Below are 18,590 nucleotides of genomic sequence, written 5' to 3' on the forward strand. Positions count from 1 at the left end.
AGACTATTCAGATAAAAATGAAACTTTTTGAATTGGTTCTTTTTTTTTGCAAAAACCAACAGATTTATTCATTTTGCTAAAAAGTGAGAATTTTTGATCATTTTGTTGGCAAAAAGTAGACTTTTACAACTTTAGGGATGGAAGGTCCTTTTCTGCAATTTCTGGCAAAAAAAAAAAAAAAAAAAAACTCTTTAGGACCATTTTAAGTTTAGAAGTGAAACTTTTTGGATTTTTTTGCAAAAAAAAGACAACTTTTTAATTTCGTTTTGCTAAAAATTGAAAAATTTTTGAAAATTGTGGGCATGAAGCAGACTTTGAACATTTTAGGAGTGGAAAGGTCTTTTTTGCAATTTTTGCAACAAAAAAAAAATTGAGACTATTCAGATAAAAATGAAATTTTTTGAATTGGTTCTTTTTTTTTGCAAAAACCAACAGATGTATTCATTTTGCTAAAAAGTGAGAATTTTTGATAATTTTGTTGGCAAAAAGTAGACTTTCACAACTTTAGGAACGGAAGATCCTTTTCTGCAATTTCTGAAAAAAAAACAACTCTATGGGACCATTTTTAAAAAAAGTGAAACTTTTTCAATTTTTTGCGAAAAGCTGACAATTTTTATTAACTTTGATAAAAAGTGAGAACTCTTGAAAATTTTTGCCAAAAAGTAGATTTTTACAACTTTAGGAATGGAAGGTCCTTTTCTGCAATTTCTAACAAAAAAACAACTCTTTGGGACCATTTTCAAAAAAAAGTGAGACTTTTTGGGTTTTTTGCGAAAAACTAACAATTTTTATTGATTTAGGTAAAAAGTGAGAATTTTTGACAATCTTTAACAAAAAGCACACTTTGACAATTTTAGGGATAGGAAGGCTCTTTAATTCAATTTCTGCCAAAAAAACAACACTTTGGGACCATTTATAGAAAAAAGGTGAACTTTTGGACTTTTAATTTTTGAAGAGCAAGACTGACAATTTTAGCAATGATCAGGATTTTTTGGGAATTATATTTTTTTAAAAAAGATATTTTTTGACAGTTTTTGGCAAAAAGTTTGGACTTGGGAAAAAAAGGAATTTTTTGACAGTCGTTTTGCGGAATTGACGAGAATTTTTATAAACGATACTTTGTTTACTGATTTTTGACAAAAAAGCAAGCATTTTAAATAATATTCAAAATCCTTAATTTTTTTTGATAACATTCACTGAAAATCGAGAATTTATACATCATTTTTTACGATTTCTTTGGCAATTTATGGCAAAAAAGCAAAACTTCTGGAATTCTTGCAAAAATTAAGAATTTTTAGCCATTTTTAGCATGAAACGAGACGTTTAGAAATTTTTACAAAAGGTGACATTTTTCGCCATATTTGGCATTTTTGAAGAAATCAAAACTTACAGCAAGACAGTGTTATTGATTTGAAAAAAAAATCATTCCAAACACCACTGTAAGTAAAAGCTTAGATTTTGCAATAGACCTAAAATCATTTCATGTTTTCTACCTTCTTCCACTGAGGCAATGTTGTTATTGATATTGAACCAGAGTATGACTTTAGTTAGGTATTATTGATTCAGCATCAATTTTAGATAAATGAAAAATGTTGATTTTCATGTCTTCAAAACCCATAAACATACAAAACATATTAAGTATATGTGAACATACCAAAATCAATTGTTTTGAAAAAGTAATGTTGAATTTTATTACCCAAACTAATGAAATAATTCAACAGGTGAAAGTACACACGTGTCTAATTAAAATTAGCGAAGAAAATTATCTCTTAGCATTGATTCCGATTACCAAATCCTATTTTAATGCCTGGTATATCGGTAAATATTGAAAAAAATCATAAAGCTATTATTTTTATTACGCAATGTTAAATGTGAATCTACTAATTGCTAAATTTAGTAGTCAATTAATACCTATAATTATACGTAGGTACGTGTCAGAATACACATTTTATATTCGCACAATATCCATCACATCGATCAACGATCACCGCAGCATCTTCCCCCTCGATCCTAACCTTCCCTAAGCTGGTGTTTCGTCTCACAAGAGTATTAAATAAAATCGTATTGGCAACACTGTTCAGTATTCTGTGAAGTCGTTATCCTATATCGCCGGCATTCTAGACGCCCAGACTTGTTTTCGTTTAGAGTAAGTGGTAATGAGACGTGCTGTTGTGTTGTAAAATTTCGTTCTCGGATATTCTCGTTTTCGAAGTAATTTTCGTATTCGTTATTTTTCGTTTTAATTAAAAATTTTCAATTTTGTGCAATTGTTTAGTGATTCAGTGTGAAATATTTTCGAGTGTTCGATCGGTAGTTATTACCTACTTAAATGTTATTCGAGTGTGAAAATTTTAATCAACATCGTGATTGAAAAGTAAGATTCGCTTTGTGTGATTTTTTTTTGTTTTTGTTTTGTTTTATTAAAACGCACTAAGGTGTTTTTTTTGTGTAATATTTTTTTCTATTCGGTTTGATTGTAACCTGTTTGCTGTGTTCATCGTGAAGTTGAATAATATTTCACCATTCAAAAGAATTGAATAGACGAATTTCAAGGTTGATTATGATTTGTTCGCGCATTTTTTCACCTGGATGCGATTTTACTTACCTACTCGTATTATACAAAAGCAAAAGGTAGCGATAGATAATTAATAGGTTTTGTTTTCTCGTTTATTGGCAGCTTTTGTGATGAAAAGCTCGTGCGGATGGTTAAAAAATTGAATGTAGTTGCCATCAGGTGTGTAATTGGGAATTTACAAGGTTAATGGAATTAGAATTTCTGATGTCATTTAGCTATAGCCATAGCTATGCTATGCACTTCTTATGCAAATGTGGTCATATTGAGTCATTTTTCGTTTAACAAGAAAGTTGTCTTGGATGTTTCATTAGTATCGCGAATATACCTACTTAAAAGGAGAAGGAAGTTGTAAATACGAGTAGAATGCATTGTCATAATGTGATGAAATTTTTTATGTAAATTTGCCATTTTTTTACGCAATACTGGTTCCATAAATACAGTTGCTCGTTATAACGCCTTCGTATACTTACGATAAAATATGAAGTGGATTTTTTCCCCATTTACCTACTTGAAGAATTCAGGATGTTACGGGGGTGTTTTCAATGATCTCATTCCATCATAAAGTCATCAAAATGTACCCGAATTAGTAAATGAAGACAAACTTCACATTAATGAGAAGATTTTGCTTCAAAATGTCCCTTAATAAATTCATCTGCGAACTTATATTTCTCGTCCCTTATAAAGCTGAAAATTCAGGTCCTTTGGAGCATCATAGGACATAGGTAGGTAGGTAGGTAGGTAGGTAACATTTTCAAGGTTCTAAAGGCCAAGTTTACAGTCTATTACGCCTGCATTACCACCACATGATGTAATATTATAATTTGTATAAGATGAAGGCGCCGATACGCTAGTATTCGTTCATTGATAAAAATTAATTTCGCGAAATTTCTATACTTGAATGAATTTCTCATCGAACATCTCTCGCGTAAAAGGTAGATAAGCTTTGAAAGATATCGCACGACGGCATAATAATTATAATATTGTATAAACAGGTTAGGTTTGCATATCAGAAAATTCTCTAAAGAGCCCGAGCTGTTTCCGGTTGAGCAATAAATTCATTTATAATTGCAACTCTGTGATCAGGTGTATTATCTTGGAATATAATTAAACGCTGAATTGACCTATTAGTTTGGTAAATTGATAAATAAGGTTGATTTAAAATTCTGAGTCGTAATTATTTCAAATAAAAGAGGCATTTTTTAGCATTTTTTTTTAAATTTAATTTTGAAAGGGCGATTCTCATAGGTCTTAAGATACTTACTGAACAAAAAACAGAGTTCAAATGTTTTGAATTAAAAAGTGACTCCTGCCTGGAAAAAATTGCAGCTCAATCAACAATATTATGATAGGAAATTTTCAAAACACTCTCTAAACTCTGATTAGGTAAGCTGAAACTTTGTCTAGTGAAAAAAGCATACCTACTTTTCTCACGTCTCACCATCTCACCTCAGAACCACATTTTGAACTCTTAAAATTGATTTTTCAATTTTTGACGAATTTTTGAAAATGGAAGGAGTCTTTCAACAAAAATATATTGAATCTTTGAGATTGAAATTTAAAAATTAGGTCATGTGTTAAATGTCTCCCTCTCCCCCTCCCCCCAAATCGACCCGAATCATTTTTTAGCCGATCAAGAATGTCTAAAAAAAGGTTGAATTTTCGGCTCCAGCTTGACGTACTGTGTTGCTAAGTTGCATCAACTGTTAGGGCCATTTTTCATTTTTTTTCATGACATTTCAACTAAATTTTCAATCTTTTTTTTTGCAAAATTTCAATTTTTGGCAACTTTTACGAATTTTTATGCCACTTTTGATCAACTTTTGACAGGTTTTTTGTTTCAAAGCATTTTTAAGGAATTTTCCTCGAATAATGTCATGCTTTCGTCCACTTTTAGTGATTTTTTTACCATTTCCTCAACTTTTTAATCACCTGCATGGGCATTTTTGCAAAAGTTGATGAATTTTCAGCTGTTTTAATTGATTTTCAAGACAATTTGAATCGATTTTTCGTAATTTTCACCTACTTCTTTTCATTTTATGGATTTTTGCGATGGTGTTCTTGAATTTTTGAATATTTCAAATACTGGGGCACCAATCACTTTCATGACACTTTATTCAATTTTTAAAAAATTTTCGCAAAAATATCAGAATTTAAGGTAGAATTTTCGTGGATTTTTATGACGATTTACCTGAGTTGATTTTTGCATAATTTTCAGAAAAAGTTCATGATTTCAGTCATTTTGTGAAATTTTTCCAAGATTTTTCTGCTTCTTCAACTTTTGATAATTTTCAACCTTTTTATGTCAAATGTCAATGACACTTGAATTATAACGTTCAAGATATTTTGAAAAAAAAATCATTAATTTTTGGTAATTTTCATGAATTCTGATTTTGATTTTGATCGATTTAATTTCGTAATTTTCAACATTATTTAATCACTATTTTAAACAATTTTGCGGAATTTAAGTCGATGTCTGTCATTTTTTTATTTTTTATCAATATTTAGTAATTTTTAACTGTTTTCGTAACATTTTAATTAATTTTCCAAAAAGATGTTTTCAAGTTGTTGAGTTAGGAAAAAATGAATCTGCAATTGCAACCTGCCCTGTTAACTTCACAGTATCAAATTTACAACAAAATCAAGTTTTTTGCTAGGCATAGTTGAATACAACATTTTTTCGACAAATTGCGTATCTTCAAAGCACTGGAGAAAAATCAAACTTTTCTAAATGACTCCATATTTTGGTTCAAAAGTGATCAAGATCGCTCCTGGGAGCTCACTTTTTTCAAATAAATCAATTTTTGGATTCATACTTCAAAATTCATTTTTTTTTTTGCTAGAAATTTTTGCTGCATTGGAATGTTTCCCCATTTTCAAAAATTCACACAAAATTGAAATATCAATTTGAACTACTCTATTTCAAAGTAAACTAAATTCCTGAGCAGTTTATATTTCAAGACCCTCCCCCCCTCCCGCTTATAAATTTTTTCGATTTTCAACCATTTTTCTAGCTTGAAAATTTCGAAGATTATTTTCGATGTTTCACGACCTCCTCTCCCTCCCCCTCTCTCCCTTCCTCCATTTACCAAAATTTTAGCTTTTCTTTCGCGAGTTTTTTGATTTTTAGCAATTTCGATAAGAATTTCACAAAGATTATTTTTATAGAAATTAAAGAATTTGTTCGAATAATTTTCCAGTGAGGACATTTCATGGAATTTTAATTTTCAATCCATTTCAAAAACAAAATAATGTCAAAGATCAGGATCCTCCAATAAGTTTTCTATTTTACCCATAAATTTTTGGAATCAACTCAAAGGCATGAAGAATTCATTTGGCGAGCCCCACCTGCTTGTTAAGAATTTCTGGACAGGCTGTGTTTCGAGATCCCCTCCCCTCCCCAACCACATCAAATTTCTAGCCACTTTTATGATTTTGTGTTTTTTTTGTTGCAAATTTTGAAAATTCAAAAACCACAAAGATTATTTCTTTGGAAATGAAAGAGGTGCCAAAGTCATTTTTCAGTGAGCACATTTTATAAAAAATTAGGTTGTCTTTAATCAGCTTCAAGCTTCATAGGCAAATTTCATCAATCTAGATCTTCTAGCAATATTTATATTTTCTCCATAAATTTCAGTAATCCACAAACGAGTAAAAAATTCATTTGCCTGTTGCTATTTTAGTGACCATCTAATTGTTGAAAATTTCATAGATAATTTTTTGACCAGATTTTTTATTTCAAAATACATACATACAAGAAACTGAAATGTAGTAAAAGCTATTCAGACATAAGGATTTTTTTTCACATCCAGTCCCCTTCAGTCCCCAATTTTATCATTTGCAAGACGTTTAATCAATTAGACCACTTTCAGCTCTTTTTTTCAGCAAAATTATATGGTTAAAAAATAAATAACTGTTTTTTTTGTTTTTTTTTTGGATCAGCATTTGGAAAGTTTTTAATTGTAAAAATAAATTTTTAGGATTTCAAGCTGAATTTCAAAACTTCACTTAGAAAATCAAAATCTCGATAAAAACTCCAAAACAGCTGAAAATGATAAAATTTGTTTTTTAGAAAATCGAACATTTTTCAAACAATTTTCAAATTCAAAAATGATGGATAAAAGATTTTTGAGTAGAATTTCCAACGTTTCAGAAATTTATCGAGGAATCACTGAAAATGGACGAAAATTACTCTCTTCACCTCACCTCTCCTCTCCCAAAAAAGGGAGTGGGAAAAAGTTGTATTTCTATACTCTTTTCGATTAATGAATGATGCACAATATTTTGAACAATCTATTTCTATCTTGAACAAGCAGCCTTCTCCCCCCTCGTCCCCCTCCCCTTGGAAAATTTCCACGAGTTCATTCATCATGTAATGAATCAGAAAACTATCACATTTCGTGGAGTTTGAGTCCCACTTTCTTTCAAATTGATTAAATTTCAAACCTATGAGCTATTCATTCTGCTATACTTGACGACATATAAATACGTTTTAAAAACTATTACAAAGTCTCGTAAAAATTTCAGAATACGAGTAATTACTTCGTATTTTTTGATGTCAGCGAAAATGAAAATGATTTCAGTTTTATTTTGTTCGTTTTACGAGACGTGGTAATGAGTATGTTTGTGATTGATTTCGAATTACATCACGTATTATAATACAATGACTAGTGATTCTATTTTTATGAAATGAAAGGTTATGTAATTACATTTTGGTCACCCTTGCAGCATTTAACAAGTACCTACCTATTTTCATCCGTACAGAGAGATGTAGGTTACGTCTACGTCTGTCATCGAATCATTTTGTACTATTGTTGTGCAGGTATTATTTTTATTACCTATTGATAAAAACAGTATAGAAATTAGAAACAAAGTCAAGGTCATTATGGTTGAAAGTTCTCATATGTGAAATAAACTTGAAAAGTTCGGAGTTGAGAGTGTAGTAAACTCCTGAGTATTTTTGAAAAAATTTTCAAATGCTTCGAAGGCACAATTAGGAAGCTTTTGAAATGATACGAAATCATTATATAGGTATAGGAATATGTGGTTAGAAGAGATGATTTTCTTGTAAACTATAATAGCGATGGAAATTTGCATTTCACGCTCGAGCTGATGAGTTGGTTGGTAGGTAGGGTACCTACTACGAGTTCTCATAGGCATATAATCACGTTACGCTTCAGGTTACAATCAAACTAATACGAAGAAGATGTTCGAGTTGGTTAATTAGAATAAAAATGAGGTAGAAAAATGCCAAAGCTCATCTTACCATCAATCTGAAACACGTTGGAATTAATTTTTCAGCATGAACGTATAACCTCATTATACGCTACGTGTACATCGACGATGGTCAACTACGAGTAATTACGGTCTCCGAGCTCTCCGAGTCCGAGTCGTCGAAAAACAAAAGCAGAAAGGAAACTAGACACCACCAATCCCAATCGTTCCAACAACGTCGTAATTGGTTAAGAGAGTAAAAGGTTAATCCGTTTTAATTCCGCTATCCTGATTATCGACGAAGGCGTTAAACATATTATAAACTCACAATCAGTTTGCGGTCTCAACATAATATAACTAGTACGACTCGATGAGTATAGTATTATAGTTTCTCAAGAATACCTACAACAAAAAAAAAATCTACGTTGAAAAAAAAAGATCAAAATGCCGGTGGGAGACGCCGAGAGGAATTTCAACGACGACGATTTCTGGCCAGCTATTAATGCAGGTATGTTATTTATATACTTTTAAACAAATGCACGAGTAAAGACGTATTGTACCTTTAAACATTTCAAGGGATATATTTTTTTAACTTTTGTACATAATATGGGTGTGAGAAGAAACCATCTCTAGACAGTGATCATAATTTATATTACAGTACGTCGCGCTATCTGCGATCTAGAACAATATTTCTTTTGAAAATTCTTTTTCCAACTGTGTCTCATCTCACTAGAGTCTAGAGATACTATATATTTTGGTATAATTCGCGTACCTACTACTCGTATTCGTATTGCTGGAGTTTTTGTTTGTTTGTTTTGTCGGTTTGGGTTTTAAAACAATGAGCAATGGTGAAATTGAGATGTTCGATGGTGCCCGTCAGCGTAATACACTACGATGGGATAACTTTTTAGCTAACTTGGTTGGTATTAATGCACGAATTTATACACATTTTCTCCATTGCACTGTCCGATTCAATAAACGAGTAGAAAAAGAGATGTGGTCACGAGCGTGAAAAGTAAATTCGCCTGAAGGGCGAATGGCTTATTTTAGATGTTATTTCCATACTACGATATCGTGGTTTTATAGAATCGTATCGTATGTTATACGTTATAGATAGGTAATGTAATAGAATAAACTTCGAGTGAAATTTGAATAAAATTCGACAAAAATGGTAGAAAATTGGGGTTTAGAAAGTCTTCACTCGGTGGAGCGATTTTTGTTCAGGATGATTTACAGAATCGATATTTTTTAAGAAAGTTTCTTCTTAAGTAAGAGTTTGAAAGGTTCGATGGTGTGTGAAAATTGAGTTATTTGTTTTTTGAATGGGGTTTTGAGAAGCAGAAGGCTCACTGTCAGGGATATGTATTCGAAAGGACCTGAAAAGGGATCATAATTTTTGGTATTGTGAGTTCAAAATGATTACCAGGAAACTGCGTAGTATATTTAGGCAATTTAGGGAATGAATCGATTAATTTAGGAACAGATTGCTAATAATACTTTTAAAAATTCAAAACAAAATTAGTCTGAAAAGAAGTATAGGTATATGAAAAAAAAAATTGAATATTAATTATGAAAATTAGAAAAAAAAAATCAAAAACACGAAAAAACGATTAAAATTGCATTTGACAGAAATAGACCATCTTGAGAGATGCTCTAAGCATACTTCAACTCGATTAACCAAGAAAATATGCCTCAAAATAACATATTAACTATCAAACAAATTTGTATATATTAAAAAAAATCAACCCAAGTTTTGTTATTTTCCATCAATATATACCCAAACTGCAAAACAAAATTCAAGGTAGGTAGGTAGATGCTTAATTATCAACCTAGCAAAAAAAAAAAATGTTAATTTTTAAATCAATATTTAAATGTAAAAAACATAATTTATCCGCTCGCTTCTTTTTTTTCATCGTAGTCCTATGCAATAAAGCGATGAGTATACAAACCCATTAGGGAAAAGTTATATTTATTAAAGAGGGTGGAATTCGTCAATCAGTGAAGGGGATTAGAGAAAACTTGGCGAAACAGCCCTCTAACGGATTAACCATGTTTTTTGCATTAAAAATGAAAATAACCAATGTTGTGGCAAGTTTTGTATAAGAATATTTCTCATTCCTTATTGCTATTTTCTTCGAAATTCTCCAGAAGTTAGGGGAAGACGACGTTATAATATAAGGTATTTGTTTTTTGAAATTGAATCTTTTGAAAAGACAGTCGCGTATAGTCTGGAGATTTTTTAAACAGAAGGGTGAATAGAATGGAAAACTGGAAATATGCTCAGTTTTTTTTTGCATTGGTTAAAGAAATGCTTTCTATGCTTGCGATTGCGTTTAAAATGTAATGAGAATAATTTATTTTATAAATATATTACAAAGTTCCTGCATTCTCAACAAATTACTTATGTAGAATAGATTTCAGGAGAGAAGATTGGATTTTTGAAAATTATTTACTGAATTTCTAACTTAAAGGTTAAGTTTACTGACAGCATTTTTTCAAGCAAAATCTATACCTGCAAATTGCTCAAGAATCGTTAAATGTTCGAACTGTTTTAAATATTGTGTGGTGTGGGGGACAGTCCTTGGTTGTCAGAGGGAAAGTCCAAGCCACGTTTACATATAGTAAGCCCAGGAAACCTAAACTTGCCCGATATCCTTACGAAAGATATCAATCAGCAAAGGTGACGAGACACCGCAAAATAGATCATAGACCGCAAATAATGTGACAAGTTTTATTGTAAACATCTCTGATATAAAACCGATTATGATAATTACAAATAAAACGCACAAACATTATAGCATAGGCAAAATGCAATTTGACCCGGACATAATTGGGATCAAAGGTTTTTTTGGTGAATATTGTCTAGGATGGTGTGGTGAACAACATACTAAAAGCCCCCGCCCCTACCCCTCGAGCTAACCCCCCCACAGTGGATCAAAGCCCCCCAAAATCAGTTTTTTGACAAATAATTCTGAAATGTCAACTTTTGAGTAAAATGAGCACTGATTATTTAATCTCCTCTCAAATACCTATCAAATGAGCTATCAACCAACTCACTAGCCCCAAGGGAGGTGGCGCTATGACCCCTAAAAGTGATGTGATTTCAATAAGTTCAAATTACATGACTTTGGAACTTGGAACCTGTTCTAATCGATCAAATAAAGTCAAACTTGGGGAATGAGATTCTTTTGGGACATAAAGTCGACCCCTAGGGTGGGGAGGGTCAAATTTGAAAATTACGGAAAGGTCATTTTTTTGGAGGGGCATAATATGGCCCCAAATGGATGAAAATGGTCCAAAATTGTATCATTGGTCAGTACTCCCATTGTGATCAACATATCCAAATTTCAGCTTCCTAGGTCATCCCCACCCCATTTAAGGCGGAATTAAGGTAAAAAAACCCTCATTTTACCCCTATTTTCGGTTTTTTCCTCCTTAAAAGAAGTGGGGATGACCTAGGAAGCTGAAATTTGGATATGTTGATCACAATGGGAGTACTGACCAATGATACAATTTTGGACCATTTTCATCCATTTGGGGCCATATTATGCCCCTCCAAAAAAATGACCTTTCCGTAATTTTCAAATTTGACCCTCCTCACCCTAGGGGTCGACTTTATGTCCCAAAAGAATCTCATTCCCCAAGTTTGACTTTATTTGATCGATTAGAACAGGTTCCAAGTTCCAAAGTCATGTAATTTGAACTTATTGAAATCACATCACTTTTAGGGGTCATAGCGCCACCTCCCTTGGGGCTAGTGAGTTGGTTGATAGCTCATTTGATAGGTATTTGAGAGGAGATTAAATAATCAGTGCTCATTTTACTCAAAAGTTGACATTTCAGAATTATTTGTCAAAAAAACTGATTTTGGGGGGCTTTGATCCACTGTGGGGGGGTTAGCTCGAGGGGTAGGGGCGGGGGCTTTTAGTATGTTGTTCACCACAGCATCCTAGACAATATCCGCAAAAAAAAACTTTGATCCCAATTATGTCTGGGTTCACCCATTTTTTCCCGCTATTTGCCTAGGCTATTATTAAAAAAAGCACTTGCAATATCGATTGCAAGTGGAAGCTCTGAAATGCATCCGAATAGGAACACCAGTGAAAATATACTCAACGTATTGTAACGTCTCTAATGGCGGAGTGGCTATACTCGAACTAATCCGACAGAGTGCACTACTTCGTCAGTGCTGCCACTCCGGAGGAACACATCTTCCCTCTAGGTGGAAGCTGTGGGCGCATCCCCTACCGTCACAATTGGTCAACAAATTTTTAAAATTTAAATAGTTTAGCACAACATTTAAGAAAAAAACTCAAGATCCAATATCGTTACCTTAATGCCGAATCCGAGTATGTCCATACAAAAAAAGGACGATTTTACGCATCACTGATAAGGCTCGGATATGGTCGGAAGGGTTCGTTGAGTTCTGATTGAACATCGGTCAGCTTCGTGTATCTTCGGTGGTGCATTTTAGCTGCACTCCGATGCAAATTTTTCAATTCAGGGCTTCCCAGAGCCTTATCAGTGACGCAAAACGACGATGTTTTTTTGGATGGACATACTCGGATTCGGCATTAAGGTAACGATATTAGATTCAAATTTACCATGAATTTCATCAGAAGATGAATTCTGATGTAATTGGATCAACTAACACCTGCATTAATTTGGCGATCCAAAATTTTTTTCTTATGATCAAAATTGGAAAAAGTTTAGGTAAGTGTTTGAAAACGACAGCAAAATTGATCAAAAGTAACCTAAATAGCTCAAAACGACATTTACAAAAAAAAAAACATAAAATGGCATGAAAAATGTTATAAAATTATGAAACTGGTTTAAAAAACAGTTGAAATCAAAAAAAAAAATTTGAAAATTTTTGAAAAGACAGTGAAAAATGCTTCAAAAAGTGTTGAATGCACAAATTCAAACATTTGATGTATCCAAAAAAATTAGTGAAGTTTTGTGAAAGTGATTCAAATTTTCATACAAAATTCTGAAAATTGCATGAAAAATTTCTTAGAACAAACTAAAAAAAAAGTGTTTATAGAATTCAAAAATCATCAAAAACAGTTACTTAAATAATTTAAAATGGAACAGAAATTGATAAAATGACAAAAAAAAAAACTGAAAATTTGTAGTGGTAGAAATGATTATACTTTTTCCATTATAGGTGGTAGAAAATGAACGATTCTACATAATTTTATAAGGTATTCGTGACATCAGACGTGAGAAACATTCGCGACTCTTCAACCCTTCCACAATACAACATCATATTTGCTGCCGCCAATGAAATATACACGACACGCGCAGTTATGTCCCTACTTTTACGCCAAATATCTGTCATCCCTGCCGCTTTTACGTTGAACTTTTGTCTATAAAAGCTACTGCACAAGCGTTTTTTTCTCAGTTGTTAGTTCCAACAACTCACCACACTAGCTGTTCCAGTTGTTGTATGCGTTCCTCCTCACACTCTCAATTTCTTGCTGCCCAGTGAAAGACCTAGGTGGTCTAGATTACAAGTTTGAATTTATGCTGCGGATATGCTTTCTAAGGACACTTGGAACTTATCCCATCCTTCCCAGACCAACATACTGAGTCACGCTTTATGTGTTCTTATACTCGTATCTCCACCGTATGGTGGGATACAAGTTATGATTATGAAGGATCATAAATGAGGAACGTGGAATGTAACTAGCACTCGGGTGTTGGGGTTATAAGCTTGTCAGTAGACACAGCAATCCAGAGAACACGATGTCCTCAACCAAGAGCCCAACAGGGGGTTGTAAATGAGCTTTTTGGCTTTGAGCTCACTTTGCAATTGAAAACATTGAAAGCCTGCCACCATATTACGCATTCCATTATTTACGCATTTGACTAGAAGATATTATAATTATCATTTAATTATAGAAGACTCATTCATGTATCTGATTTGAGCAACCTATGATATTACACCTTTATGTTATCAATACATGAATTTATTATTTGGCTAATTGATGTCATAATTTTCCTGCTACGATATATACCTGAGATAATCTATCACCAGGGCTTCCTACCTGACCAATTTATGACGGCATTCTATGTAAGTACAGTAAAAGCTCGTTATAACGCTCTTCAAGGGACCGGAGAAAAAGAGCATTATAAGCCGAAGCGCGTTATAACTGAAAGTCTCATTTTAATGCTGATTAGTGTTATACAGCGAATTCTCGTTTTAAAGCGAAAAAAGCGTTATAAAAGAAGTGGAAACGAGAACTTTATTTTGAATTTGAACAACTGTTCCAGGTGGAAATGAAAAAATCTGAAATTTTACTTTGATTTTGAGGTCTGCTACAATAATATAAATGATTTTTTGGCAAAATTTTGCCATAAACGTTTTTTTTTTTTGCTTTTTTTAAAATCAAAACTACAAAAATTGCAAAAAAAACTGTTGTTGCGGTCAAAATTTTCAGAAAGTGATAATTTTTTACACATGAGTAAGCTTTTTTTCACAAAAAATTGGGTTTTTGTTACTAAAATTATGAAAAAATGTGATTTTTTTCTGAATTTTAGAGCGTTAAAACGCGATTTAATCGCTCATGAGCGTTATATCGCGATTAATTTTACATCGGTTTAAATGGGGATGTCAAGGGACCAGAAGGAATCAGCGTTATAACGAAATCAGCGTTATATCTGAAAGCGTTATAACGAGCTTTTACTGTATTATTTTATGACTTCGTGTTTCACAATATCAAGATCCCTGTTAAATCGTGAATTACTATTGGTTCACAAGGCTCCTTAGGAAAGAGTCATGGGTCATAATGTTGGCGGATAATTGTATTTATGCGAAGAAATACAATTATATCAAGAATCAACAAAAGTAATGTGTTCGATTATGAGATGTGCGCCCCCCCCCACATTGCAGACGCGGACAAGTGCATTTTCCGAGTGTAACCATAGAAGAGGGTTAAAATGCGCCTTAATTACATTCTCCTCCCACAAATTTTTAAATAAGTAAGTCAATTGTAAAAAAAAAAAAACTTCGAGAAGTATTAAAAATAGCGATTAAAACACTTGAAATATCGGGGGGAAAGTCTATAAAATGTTGTATGTAAATGTGCTTGCAGTTTTCAAAAAAAAAAAAATTAGTACAATGCAGGAAAAGTTTTCTTAACAATTCAAAAATGATCAGAAAGTGTTAAAACAATGCAAATATGGTCAAAAACAAAAGAAAATGATTCAAAATGGAATGAAAATAAATAAAGTTGCAAAAAAAGAGCTAATGGATTGTAAAAAAAAATGAAAAGTAGAATTTTAATACATTTTAAATTTTTTTAAAACGTGTAAAATTTTGTAAAAAAATCAATCTTAGAAAACTCAAAAATTTTATAAAAATTCATAAAGATGTATCTATTTGTAAGTTTAGGAAGTTGTTTTAAAAATGCAAAAATAAAATTTGTAACATTTCTGTAAAAAAAAAGTTGATACCTAATTTTGTAAATATTGCCAAAAATGCTTCGAAAAGAAACTTAAAATCTAGAATAAAAACATGTAAAATGTCAACAAAAGGATTCAAAATTTTTCATTGCATTATAAAAACCCACCTCAAAATATTTAGCTGTCTCAAAAAAAAAAAAAAAAAACAAATCACACTTTTCCACTTTTATGGAATTTTTCTGAATGGATCTTGAAAATGTATTTTTTCTCACTCATTCCGAAAATGGTCCTCAAGACGTACTGCAATGGAATATCATTAGAGTTGCAGCTGTACAGTGAATTCTTGGGCATTGTGCATGATTTTTGAACCCCCCCCCCCCCTCCTTCTCAATTACACAGTTTCCTAGTAAGATATTACAATTAAACCTCGAAATCTGATTGTTGTAAAACAATACCAAAATCAACGCTTGCAGAGTGATAACCAGTCAAATTATTTTTTCACCTACGGTTTATTTAATTTTTGGATATTGTTGGAAAATTTAAAAGCTGTCTTATGGGCCTTTATACTTCAATGAAAAAAAAAAATACATACAGGTACATATTCAAATCGATCAGTGACTGAAGGTTCCAGGGTAATTGATCTCTTCAGGTTTGCCATTTTTCCAACTAATTATTCAATCAGCTTATAGATACCTAATAATTAAAGATGTATCTATATATTTGTACCTATCTTGTCAACTTGACTTAAGAGCCATATTTTTCTCTAGTCAAATTCACCCAAAAGCTACCCTTTCAAGTTCCACATATTTGTACAACAATAAGCGTATAGTAACCCTTTTTTTTTTGGCTTCCCAAACGATTAAAGCATAGTTGTTTCCTTCTCAATATACCATAAGGTTATAGAATATCACTTTTCCACCAGATTATCGTACCACACCCACTATTTACTTTTCATTTGGGTAAAAAAGCCAGTTTTTCAGACAAGGCGACGTTTCAAAGTGAAAAAATACCCATCCAGTAGTTCAAATAAAATGGTAATTTATTTGGAAAAAATTATCCCTACGTTATATGCTATGCTACACCCTGCACCTGCTTCATCCAGCATTATGTACCAGGGAATCCTCTCAGTCTCACACACGTACATACATATACTTATACATAGTCGCAGTAGCGTCAGTAGTAGACATTTGAACTTGGGGTATTAAAATCTTATCCGTGTAACTGAAGCAAACTGTGAGTTTTAAGAGGGATATGGAGATACTCGTACAGCACTAAACGACGATAATTTACACACTGTTCGCGGGGTAATGCTATCAAAAGCGACAGAAGCCGTAATAATGAACATCACGATTACAGTTTTTTCCTTCTCTTTAACTCGTTCGGATTTTTGCTTTTGCCTCATCGTCGTCATCGCTGGTCGCATTGAACCGGTTTCCACTTTTCATAACTACGCACTTTATAATCTGTCTGCGGAACTTTTCAAAACTCGTACCTTTGTGGATGGAATGGTTGATGGTCGTTGTGCACACTGCACACTGCACATAGTGTCAAGTTTGGTTAGCGCAGGTTTGTGTCAAGTGTACCGTGTCCACGGGTACTCGTAATAAGATACAATAATTTTCTATAATAATATTGGCCATTTCGATTCATTTACAGAGGCGCGAGCGGGGACTTTGTCGTATTTATACGGGTGTCTTTGTGACAAGTGCAAACTGGTTTAACGGACTCGAACGTTGAAACAAAAAAAAAATCCTCGCGTGTATTACGATGAAGTATACCTATACCTACCTATAATACTTTCACCTGAGCGGCCATTTTATCGAGCTTATATACAGCTTAACTCGAATCATAGTGAGTATAATAATGTCGAACGTGGGACATGACAGGGATGCTGGACACTGGGCACTGCTACAGAGGCAGTAAACTACCAAAAATATACATACGTTTTTGGATGAAAAAATTAACTCAGCGAGCTGCACAGCGGTTACCTCGCAAGTTATTTGACTTCTATGCAGGATGCCATCGAAATTCGAACATCGAATCGTCAGAATGAAGGTTGCTGTCGCTTGTCGCAAGCAGCGAATACTTTGTAACGGTATCACACCAAGTGTCACAGTCTTTAAATCACCTTTATTGGTCTATATGTCTCAATTTCCTTTCCCATCGTATTGTTCTCTGCATGGGCGAATAATGCTAAGAATTTCGCCTAAACCTTACCTATTCTTTCTACTACGTGTAGGTACACATCTTGGTGTTTTATAGGTTTTCCAATACACGTCGAGAGGGTATGCCATGCCAAGTGTTATTCGTTGAAACGTATTTTACTTGATTTCCATTCACTTAGGGTGATTTGAATTCGACTATTTTTTTTTTTTTTTGCATATTGACAGATTCGTTGATCTCGTGGCGGATTTCGGAGGCAAGATATCGAATAAATTGTATTCGTATTTCGAAGAATTCTGTGTACATTTCACCACGTGAATGTGATTCGAAAAAATTATGTGTTTTGGAAATTGGAAATACTCGTAGGAATTCATTTCATGCTGACTCGAACCTCTCTTTTTTGATCAGAGCATGACGTTCCATCGGGTAACTTAAAAAAATTCAACTGCCCAATTAATATGTACAATATTAAGAGTCCCACAAAGATCCAAAATTTCCAAAACGTCGGTTTTGGTCATAATCCGGTTTCGAGGAGAAATGGTAACATTTTTTAATGGAAACAGTCTTGATGGGGGGGGGGGGGGAGGGATTTGTCAAAAAATTATGCACAATGCCCATATGATCGCTGAGATTTCTGGGACTTTTTTTTTTTTTACCAAAAAATCAAAATTTCACCAAATCGACCAAGAAAGCTGAAATTTTGGATAGACCCTATTTTCGACATGCCAAATCGATTGGAAACTGTTTCAAACCGTTTTGAGCAGTTCTGGAGCCTCCAGCAGATTTGTGAAACTCGAAATTCCCACAGCATTTTATAAAATGAGTCAGCAAGCTGAAATTTACTTCGCGAACTACTTTCAATGCTATATGAAGTATAGGCTGTATGGTGGTTTCAAATGATTTTGAGCTCTCGGCTACCTTTTGGAAATTTTAATTTTCCAAAAAACGCCATACAACCTTTCAAAAAGTCGCTGGAGGCTCCGAAACGACTTGAAATCCACCAGCAGTCGACTTCGTAGCTTATTGAAATTAGTTTGCAGAATGAATTTCGGCTTTCCATCTCCATTTGGTGAGATTTTGGAGAAATTTCAAGTTTCAAAAATCTACTGGAGGCTCCAGTAATTTTCAAAAAGTCGCTGGGAGCTCCAAAATGACTTGAAATTCACCTGTAGTCGAGTTCGTAGCGTATTGAAATTAGATTACAGAATGAATTTCGGCTTTCCAACTCCATTTG

At 33.1% G+C, this 18,590-nt stretch overlaps 1 protein-coding gene across 4 annotated transcripts in view; it reads left to right on the plus strand.

Moving 5' to 3' along the window:
• Positions 1-18,590, plus strand: part of rols (rolling pebbles) — a 163,936-nt gene that overhangs the window by 15,310 nt on the left and 130,036 nt on the right. For 2 of the 4 annotated variants that reach the window (XM_065364256.1, XM_065364260.1), the window contains exons 1-2: positions 2,123-2,374; positions 7,874-8,294. The exons of 1 other annotated variant lie outside the window; for it this stretch is intronic. In XM_065364256.1, coding sequence (XP_065220328.1) covers positions 8,231-8,294 — 64 coding nt within the window. In that variant the 5' untranslated portion in view covers positions 2,123-2,374; positions 7,874-8,230. Of the gene's footprint in view, positions 1-2,122; positions 2,375-7,873; positions 8,295-18,590 lie in introns of those variants that run through there. One more of the 4 variants, XM_065364261.1, reaches the window with a different exon arrangement.

The sequence above is a fragment of the Planococcus citri genome, chromosome 4, assembly GCF_950023065.1.
Source record: "Planococcus citri chromosome 4, ihPlaCitr1.1, whole genome shotgun sequence".
NCBI classification, from domain to species: domain Eukaryota; kingdom Metazoa; phylum Arthropoda; class Insecta; order Hemiptera; family Pseudococcidae; genus Planococcus; species Planococcus citri.